The sequence below is a fragment of the Odocoileus virginianus genome, chromosome 6 (genome assembly GCF_023699985.2).
Source record: "Odocoileus virginianus isolate 20LAN1187 ecotype Illinois chromosome 6, Ovbor_1.2, whole genome shotgun sequence".
In the NCBI taxonomy this organism is placed as follows: domain Eukaryota; kingdom Metazoa; phylum Chordata; class Mammalia; order Artiodactyla; family Cervidae; genus Odocoileus; species Odocoileus virginianus.
In genome coordinates, this window is record NC_069679.1 from 25,596,399 (window position 1) to 25,606,315 (window position 9,917).

Sequence of the window (9,917 nt, forward strand, 5' to 3'; positions counted from 1 at the left end):
GTTCCCCAACGGTCGTTCTGATTCACAGAAAATCCAACTCTCTGGTGGCAGCGAAGGCCGAGAAGGAGGGAAACAGGAAGTGAAAGACCCTTGGGGCTGAATGAGCTGAAAAACAGACAAGGCTCCTTCCCAGGGGAGAAGAACTCAGCCCAGAAAGCCAGGGCCATGGGCCGTGCTTGCCACCACGGGGGGTCTGGGGCAGCCACCAGGGATAGTGACCACTCTCTGGAGCAGCATCTCCCTTTCCCCGTTTGCTTCTCCCACCCCCAGAAAGTCAGCTGCGGCTCTCCTCAAGAGGTCTACAGGAAGTGGCCTGGAAATGCCTCTAGTGAGAAAGCAGTCTCTGTTTTGGTTCTGAGAGGAAGGAGACCGTGAGGAGCTGTGAAGAGCACAACGGGAAATCAAGAAACCTGGGTCTTTAAACTTCTAGCTCTGACATTGATTCTAGCACTTTCTTCCTGAGGTCTCATCCTACCCTCTCTCTGTCAGGGTCACTGAAACCTCTTACCTAGGAGGAGCAAGGAGTCTCACAGACTTTCTCCCCACAGCTCCCTACCACAACCCCACGTAGACAGCTGCCCTGGTCTGAGGGTCCCCATCCCACCAGCTCAGCAGCACCTGATTGTTACCTCCAGGAGGCAGCTGCAGCGGGCTGGGCAGAGAAAGAGGCTGAGAGAAGGCAGGACCCTCCCCCTCCCAACGGGTGCCCACAGTCGGGAGTGGCTGACAAGGCAAAAAGACACCAGTCCTCTTAACTGAAGAACACTGGATTTATTAACTGTTCTTTTGAGTTCTAAGAGTCCTTCCACTGCAGTGTCATTCCCAAAGCATGTGCATTGTGTCACTTAGCCTCACACACAGACCAGTTCTGAGCTTACATCAGCTCCAGTGGCACAGGTGACTTCACAACGATGAAAGCAACAAGAATTGGAAAAGCAAAATGTTTCAAAAAGTCTCTGCTAGACCAGCGTGAGCTCAAGAGGACCCCAGCCTCAATGCTCTGGAGCTGACAATGAGAGGAAGTTCAGGAGAGCGAATTGTGGTGAAACATCAAAGTTTTGCACAGAGCTGGGCCAGGTAAGAAGTCTGCAAGAACAGCAAGGCAGTCAAAATACACAATTTAGTTCAGACAGGAAAGATCTGCTGTGGTTTTTTAGAAACAGCACTTTCAACCATCAAACCCTTGGCAACTCCACAGAGAGGAGCCCTCGAAGTTGTTTACCCAATAGAGAGGGCCTACGGTGACCTTCAACCAGAAATCCCCGTGTCAGCGACACTTAAAACACGACAGCACCTTCAACACAACATGCAACGCAGACCCACGTCTTCAATGTGGTGTTTTGAAGAAGCCAAAATACTTATATTCTTACACCATTAAAAACTTCATAAAAATTAAACACAGTTGGAAAAGGATAAGTGAGCAAGCAAGGATCAGGGGGAAAAAGGAGTTTGCACTTGGCACATCCAGTTACCACCCCCCATCCCACCCCAGATCCTCTCCCTCTGGCTTTTCAGGCGCTTTTTCAGAACTTTTCAGTTCATCCACCACTCAGACAGTGGGACTGAGGAGAGGCAGATATTTAGGGAGAGAAGAGTGGGGGAAAGGGCAAAACACCCCAGAAACGAAAGCAAATCTCATCAGAAGAAAACAGTACAGAATCAGTAGGCCCCACTGATTCTTAACAGTAGGTTCAGAAATCACAAGGGACCGCTTGGAAGCTCCCAGTCTCTCAGAAGTCAGCAGGAGCTCTCCACATGCAGCCTTGGAAGATCTCGGGGTCCTAAGTGAAGGGTCTGGGCTCCTGCTACTCCACATGTGAGTTTTTTGTTCATTGTCCCTGTGAAATGACTTCAAGTATCCGGATTTAACATACTACAAGAGGAAGAGGATTCCACGGGTAAGTGCACAGGAACGGAGAAGTACACAGCGGTGATTTCAAACAAAACCAGAAGTCTGAACTCCGAGCCAGGGGACAACTAGAGCGCAGTGTTGCCACCAGGGGGCACCAGAGATCACGTCCAGAGTCTGGGCCCGGGCAGCCTCGCGGACCCTGGAGGGATGGAAGCCCTGCGGAAGCGTCTGACACCTACACGAGGCGGGCCTCTGATCACCCACACCTCACCGCAGGCCCAATTTCTCATCACAGGTTATTCTCGCTCTGGGCAGTTTCCTTAGAGTTACTGGCGATAACCCTTCCGTTCTGCAAAGATGAACAGATCGATGTCTTGAAAGGACCCCACTGCCGGCGGGTGAGTGGCTGCAAACTCAACCTCAGGGATTCACAAAAAACTCCCCCACGCACCGCTACCACGAACCGCTGGGCGCGCGGGTTCGTGTGCTGGCGCTTCCGCAGGGCACGCGATTCGCCAGACCCTCCGGACCCCTCCCACTTGGCTGACATAAAGAGGGCGGGGGCGAGGATGGAGGGGACCAAGGGCCAGGCCAGGAAAAGGCCTTTAACCACCTCTCCACAGTTGCCTCTGACTCACTAATCTGCCCAGTATTGAAGCTGGGCCGAGCCTGCGTCCCACGCGTTGGGGCAGAGGCAGGGGTCCTTGGTCTCGACCTCTAGCATCCATCATCTGCCCTGCCCTCCATTAACGGCCCAGCAAGAAGCAAGAACCGTTTAACAGCCTCCTTCTAGCTCTCCTCAGTTTGATATAATTTAAACCCGGACCTGAGGCTCGTGTGGGCTTCAGACTCCCTCGCGCTGCAGCCGTTTACCGTGGCAAACACTTCAGTCAATTATCCCCCTCGCGGAGCTTCTATTTAAAGAGACATTGTCAGGTTCTTAAGCCTCGGATCAGACCCGCTGCTTTCAGCTTCACATACAAAGACTCAAAACATGAGTTCTTTGAGGATTGGAAGCAGTACAATTAAGCAAAGCCTTCGCAAACGTTCCACCCTGCGGGAGCACCCACGTGCGGGACGGGGGAGCTGGGAGGCGGTGGGGACGGGGGAAGGGCTACGTTCTTTTCATTTCAGGTCTCTGAAAGTGAGAGGAAATCACTCAAGAGCCCAGAACTGGGCTGGGCAAGGGGAGGGGGCGGAAGACCCCACATTGTCAATGAAGTTGAATCTTTGGATCTGGCTCAGGCAGAGGGAGCTAAAATTACTCAGCTGCTGGTTCAAGGGACAACTGGCATTCCTGCCACCTCCAAAAGCTGCTTTCAGTGTCTTGAGGCAGGAGTTTCTCCCCAGAAAAACTAAACTTCCAGATTCCTTCCCTTCTGTCCAGAGGGGCTCCCCTTCTCCAACACTCCAGCACTTAAGGGGAAGGGAGATTTAGGTGGTGTGGGGCATTATTGTCAGCATCATTGAAGTTGGAGTGGGGAGACTAGGCCTTTGTTCTACAGGTCAACTCTTATCTCTGCCTGGCTGATGCGAGTGTGAGAAAACCCTCCAAGGGGAAGGAAACCCTGTGGGAGCCAGAAGGACTCTGGACTGCACCTTAGCAAGGAGGGAAGGAAGTCCAGCTGGAAGGTTGTAGCCTATGGATCCAGTCTTCTACTCCTTGCTTTCACAACAGGAACAGCAAGCCTTCAGAGAATGTGAGACTTAGGGAGTATCAACAAGCACAAAAAAGAAATAAGATGGGGTCCCTTTCAGAGAGAGGGCTGAGGGAGGGAGGTCTCATCTCAGCAGTAGGGACAAGTTCTAGGCTCTGTGGGTAAGAAACTGCCAGGAAAGTGAGGGGCCTGGGAAAAAGAAATCCCAGTAGAGCAGAGATTGGGAGGTGGGGGGAGCAGGACTCAGCCTCGAGGCTGTTTACCGCTGAGCGTGCAGCACCACGGCCTCCGTGCCTCCCTGCCAAGGCTGAGGCCCGGGCACCGAATGTGGCAGAGCATTGGGCTCTAATTCTTGGCCGCTCTCGGGCCCAGATGCCTCCCCGACCAGGCTGGGGATGTCTGGAGCTGTGGAGCGTCGGCGCAAACCCAAGCGGCCAGAGCCGGGATCGCCTTCGGGGTGGGGGCTAAGACCAATGGGGGCTTGCACTAAGGTTGGGGGTGCTCCCTCCAGCACCTCCTGTGACCGCCACCGCCCAGCCCCCGAGGACTGGGGCGAGTGAGGTAGGGCCATCAGGGCTCCCGCCCGCAGTCGCGCCGCCTCCTCCTCGGTCACGGCACCCAGCGCCAGGCTCATGCTCCGGCCCAGCTCCGGGCGCTCGCAGCCCTGTGCCCGATGCCGACCGAAGCCCTTACCCCCCGAGCCAGCCTCGCCGCCGTGACCGTGGCCGCCCGCCGCTCGGGCAAAGCGCGCCAGGAGAGGCCGCGGTAGGCGGCGGGGGCTGGGTCGTCGGCGCTCCGGGCTGGGCGCGGGGACCGGACGGCCAGGGGGGCTGTCAGAGTTGGAGCCTCGGGCCGCGGCCGCGGCGGCTGCGCGGCCCCACGGCCCTGTGAGGGCCTGCACACAGGTCCCGTGGCCGCGGGCGGCCGCCAGCTGCAGGGCCGTGAGGCCCGCCCGATTAGTGCGGTCGAGGCGTAGGCCTAGGCGGCGGAAGGAGCGCACCAGGAACTCGAGCACCGCCCCGTGGCCGCACGCGGCCGCCCACATCACCGGGCTGTTGCCTGCCGAGTCGGCCGCCTCGGGGTCGCCGCTGAACTGCACCAGCAGCTGCACGGCGTCCAGGTGGCCGCGCTCGCACGCCAGGCTGAGCGCTGTGCGGCCGCGCTCGTCCCGCAGGTTCACTGCCGCACCCTGCTCCAGCAGTAGTCGCACAAAGCGCGCGCGCAGCGCGGGGTCTGGTAAGCCCACGGCCACCATGAGCGGCGTGCGGCCCTGCTCCGCGCGGCAGTCGATGATGCTACGGTCCAGCGCATCCAGGACAAAGCGAGCCAGGTGCACTTTGCCCGCCTGCATGGCCTCCAGGAAGGTGCGCGTACCCGCTCGGGGGCACAGGTCCTTGGGCTTAAGCATGGCCTCGGCCGCCGCGCCCAGGCGGCCCGGCAGCTCCGCGCGGGGGCGCCCCTGCTCCCGCGCCCCGCCGGGCTCCCGGGCGCTCCGGTATAGCCCCCTCCTTGCGTGGGCGGCTGCAGCCGAGGGTCCTGAGGTTCCGGCTCGGTCCCCAGTTGCCCTGCCGCTCCTGGGCTGCACTCCTGGTGTCTCGCTGCTCCTTTCTTGAGCTTCCCGCCTGAAGGTGTAGATTGCTTGCTACTCCGGGCTCCGCACCTGGCCCGCCACGAGACGACGGGAACCGAAACTCAGGCCCCTCCTGACTCTCCCGCTGCTTTTCCGGTGTCCGGCGCCTCTCAGTCCCTCGTGGCTGGGAGCCGCGCCACTCACCCGCACCCGGGGCAGCCCCGCTCCCCCGATGAGACGGTGGCGCCCGCCGTGCGCGCCTGCCTCTAGCCCTGGCGGGGCGCGCCGCTCCTCATCTGCTGGCGCCGCTCCTCCGCCTCCTCCCCTCTCGCGGGGGCCGGGCCACGCCAGGGCGCTTGCTCCTTACTTGGTGGGCTCGGCGGCGCGGGAGCTGCCGCCCGCCTGGATACCTGGTTTTATAGCCTTGGGGGTGTCCATGACAATGGCTGCCCTGGAAGCGGGCTGAGCTGTCTGGGCCGAAACGGACCCGGCGGGGAGACCGCCTCTGACCGCCACCCACCCCTTCGTGGGCCACGATGTCGGGGAGCAGCTCCTCCTCCGCGCTTCCCCGGGACTGCGGCAGCGTGGATGGGGCGGGGGCAGCTCGTCGGGGGCTATGTGCACCCAACCCGGCCAATCTCAGTGTCACAGTCTGCTATCCCCACCCTCCGCCCCCACCAGAGTTGGTTCCCTGGGCTCCTTAGAAACTGGCGGGACCCTGAGCCCGTCGGGGAAGAAGAGAGCTACCCCCAGCGGTGTGGGTGGAAGGAAATGGAGCCCCATGAGAACAGAACTCGACCATAAGCGAGCTGGGGGTGGCGGCGAAAGGCGGACTGGGAGTAAATCACTCTCCAAATCCGGGGAGGGGGTACCTGCGCTGCGCGAGGCTGGGGCCGCTCGGTCTGGCCGGGAACGGCCACTGGAAGTGTAGCGAATCACGCGCACACACACACAATCGTTCCTCCTGCACACGCTCATTCGGCGCGGGGGTGGGAGGGGGAGTGCGCTCTCCAATCTCAGACGTTTCAACCCCGACTAAGCGCCCGCCCGCCAGCTCCCGGCGGCTGAGAAGCTGGTGGAGCGGAGACGCGGCGACCGGAGCGGGCGTCTTAAGATCCCAGAGTGCGGCAGCCGCGTTAGCAGCTCCTCGGCACCGCCTTCCTGCTGCTTCAGGACCCGTCGCTACCCGGGAAAGTGCAAGGGACATGCAAGCCTTGCCCCAGGGTCCCCGTCTCCCTCTTGAGCACAAAACCACCCCCAGACCACAGGACTCTGACCTTTACCACTGGCTGACCTCTTCGGAGAGGAAGAGAGCACGAGCCAGAGTGTGGGAAAACCACCATTCCCTCTCCCTCTGGCCCGCTGCTCCACCCTGGGCATCGAGGGAGGCGTGTGCAGGCCTCGGCGGTGGGGAGTCCGAGCGCCTAAGATCTGCTGGGGGTGGGGGTGTGTAGGGTGGAATGAATATTTGTGAAGTAAGAAGTGAGTCAGGAATCCACTACAGAATTCACTGAGACTTTTAGTGAGCCAGGTATTGTGTGTTCCCAGGTGTGGGAAATAGAGGCGGAAATTTGGTCCCGGATGGAAGAGACCTCCCCTCTCAAGCTGGAAGACAAGACCGGAACATAAAAAGTCGAGTTTATGGCCCGGGGGCTGAATAGGTCGGTAAAATACAAAACCGAGACAGTCCCTGAAGGAAAAAAGGGAGTTGTGGAGAAGGGGCGGGCCCTAGGATCTTCCCAGGATAGGCCTTCCGGGATGGAATCTGGCTGCTAAGAAGCAAGGTAGACATCCGGATGAGGTTGCTGAGGCCAGGGCATAGAGACAGGAAGAACACCTTTAGGGGACAGTGTTGAGGGCTGTTTTACGGGGTCCTTTTATATAAAAGACAGGAAAATAAAGGAAGAATGAAAGCAGTAACCAGAAGCTTTGCAGCAGAATCTGCCTGGGGAAAGGTATGGGCAGGGAGAAGATTTGTCTCTAGAAAAAGCCAGTGGGCCCAGATGGCAGAGTGGCAAAGTGGACGCCTGGTCCTGCAACCCCTAAGCATCTCTCCTCTCTCCAGCTCCCAGGCTTCCGAGATGTCCACCTGGCATCGGGGCCAGTCGTGGAGCAGGGGTTCCCAACTCCCCTCTTACCTGGGGGGAGCTTGTGATGTATGCCTGCACACACCATGAAACCTCCCCTTTTACTTTTTGCATTTTTTAATCCCCCTACTCTGGGATCTGCCGATTTTCTCTTTTCTCTCAAGGTGTCACAGAGAGGGCACAGTATTTGACAGTAGAGTTGTCCCAGCTTGAAGGCATTTACTAGCAGTGTGGCTCCAGGCCCAATACTCTCATCTACAAAGAAAGCCGATAACACCAGCCCTGCCAGCTGCAAGCAACAGCAAGCTAGAGAGTGTCAGGGAAAGAGCTGTTCAGTTAGAGGGCAGAAAGTCCAATCCCACCCCCAGACCAGGGCGCGGGGTTGGTGGGGGGTGGGGGTAGGAATAGACTCTCTAACCCTAGCAAGAACGCAGGAATGATCTCCCTGTCTTCTCAGGCTGCAGAAGAAAGGTATTCCTCTCTTCATGACTCAATTTCCCTTTTCTGAGGCATGAAGGAAATTGCTGTCTTCTCTTCTTTCTCTGTTTCCAGGACTAAGGGAGGGGGTATCCCAGAAGTCTGTGTGGCAGGCCAGCCTGACAAGCCAGGCCCTGACACCCCCAGGTGGAGGAGAGAAGCAGCTAGAACACAGAAGGGGCACTGGTCCTAAAGAGCCATGCCTCTCCTCCCTGGGCCACCCAGCCTCATTTCCGTCCTTTTTCTCTGTGGTGCATGAAGAGAGTGCGAAGGAAGAAGGGGAGTTGAGGCAGGCCTCTCTCTGGCCTGTCAGGGTGTGCTGTGCTGGGTACACTACGGAAGGAGCAGCAGTTCCATTGCTCCAGCCCAGCGAGGCCTATGGCGGGATGGTGTAGAGGTGGGCTAGGATGGGGTGGAGGGGAGTGGGATGGGGTGGGGAGGGCGATGCCAGGTCTCATGCCCTAAAGCCTTTGCTCTGACTTCCCTGTGGGCTCAGCATGTTCTGAGCAGAAAAGAAATAGCAACGATGAAAAAAAGCCGAGACTTTGCTTTGGAGCACAGAGGCACCAACAGCCGGAATTAGAAGCTGTCGCTTAGGGAGCTGAAGGCTGACAGGCGATGGAGCTGAGGCAGGCAGGGGGCAGGCAGGCATGCCACACTCCCCTCCCCTCCCACCTGCTGAGCCTCCCCCACTGCAGGCCCCAGGCTGGCAAAGGGCTTCCTCCCAGAGGCGGCTGGGGTCTGCAGTCTGTCACTCTGTCTACAGCTGCCCCCACTCCACAGGCTCCCTTCTCTCTTCCTCAAGTGTCACCAGCCCCCTCATCCAGTCACGTTGCACCAGCTCAGCAGGGTTGGGCCTGGTGGCACGTGGCTGGGAGATCCAGAGAGCTGGGGGGAGGGGGGTGTAGGGGACGGGGTGAGTCAGCAGGGGACTCTGGCAGTGAGTCAGCAGTGGGACTGGGAAGGGGGCAGGGACCTTTCTTTTTGTGAAAAAGGTGAAACTGAGGCATGCCGCTGATGGGGAATCTGGCCCCAGCCCCCTAGATTTGCAGCAGGAGTGGAACTCAGGTGCACTTCCCTGGCCCAGAGCCCTGAGAGAAGGCATCAGTTCTTCCTCTGCATATCTCTGGGGGGCCAGAGATTAATGCACCCCCAGGGTCCAAGGACTATAGCATGTTCCCAGGGGCAACCTGCTGTTTTTCCAGAGGATAGAAAGCAGGAAGGTGGATATTTGCCCCGTCCTTCTGGGAAGCCCCCAGCCTCTGCAGGAAGCAGGACTGCATCCTCTCCCCCATTCCTGGGCATCTTAGCCCCGGGCTGGAGGCTTAGGGATGTTGCCCAAAAGTGACTGAGAGGCAGAGAGAAGGAAGTCTTCTTCCAGTGAGTGGCCAATGACAAAACTGGGAACTGCCCAGTGGGCCCTATTTGGCGCTGACTCTAGCTAGGTCATTGAGTTCCTTTAGGCCTGGATGCTCATTCCTGTAAAGTTCTACCCCTGGGTTGAGGAGGAGAGAGTGCAGCTGAGTGCTCAGCTGGAGGGCTGAAAACAGGACACTAGCCTGGGATGTAGATGTCCCAGGCTTAGCTGCCTCCAGCGTGTATGCAGGCTGATCAATGACAGGCCTTACTTCTGTGAATGAGCAGGGCCCCAGCCTCATCCAGCCACCAGAGACTGCTAGCATCCCAGAGATCAGCCCCCAGAGGGATGGGGTGAGGGGGCTCCTGTTTATTTTCCGAAGGCACAGGTGCTCATAGCTAATGGCATTTGCTATAATTCTCTGATAAGAAAACAACCTCTTCCCAGAATCTACCTCCCACCCTGCTTCTCCCAAGCCAGGGCCTGTCTTCATGTGGGATTTGAGACTGTGTCATAGGTGTTAGGCTTCCCCGGTGGCTCAGTGGTAAAGAATCTGCCAGCAAAATGCAAGAGCCTCAGGAGCCTCAGAGACTCGGGTTCAAGCCCTGGGTGTGGAAGATCCCCTGGAGAAAGGCATGGCAACCCACTCCAGTATTCTTGCGTGGAGAATTCCCAAGAATCCCCATGGACAGAGGAGCCTGGCAAGCTACGGTCCATAGGGTCGCAAAGAGTCGGAGACGACAGCAACTTGGCATGGATGCAGGCACAATAGGTGCAGTGAATAGCTGCACAGAAGCCTCCTATAGCACATGGTGGGGTCAGCCCTAACTGCCACAGGTCAACCCTAACTGACCACTCTAAGTGGGCCTCAAGGGGCCCAGTTGACCTGAAAGATTCTGACTCCCCAAGAGGGTGG

At 58.4% G+C, this 9,917-nt stretch overlaps 1 protein-coding gene across 1 annotated transcript; it reads right to left on the bottom strand.

Annotated features, from left to right (window-relative positions):
* Positions 1 to 751: 751 nt before the first annotated feature.
* On the bottom strand, positions 752 to 6,038 carry ANKRD63 (ankyrin repeat domain 63). The gene has a single exon (XM_020872342.2). It carries the CDS (start codon positions 4,916 to 4,918, stop codon positions 3,770 to 3,772), a length of 1,149 nt encoding a protein of 382 aa, XP_020728001.1. The 5' UTR covers positions 4,919 to 6,038; the 3' UTR covers positions 752 to 3,769.
* Positions 6,039 to 9,917: the final 3,879 nt, after the last annotated feature.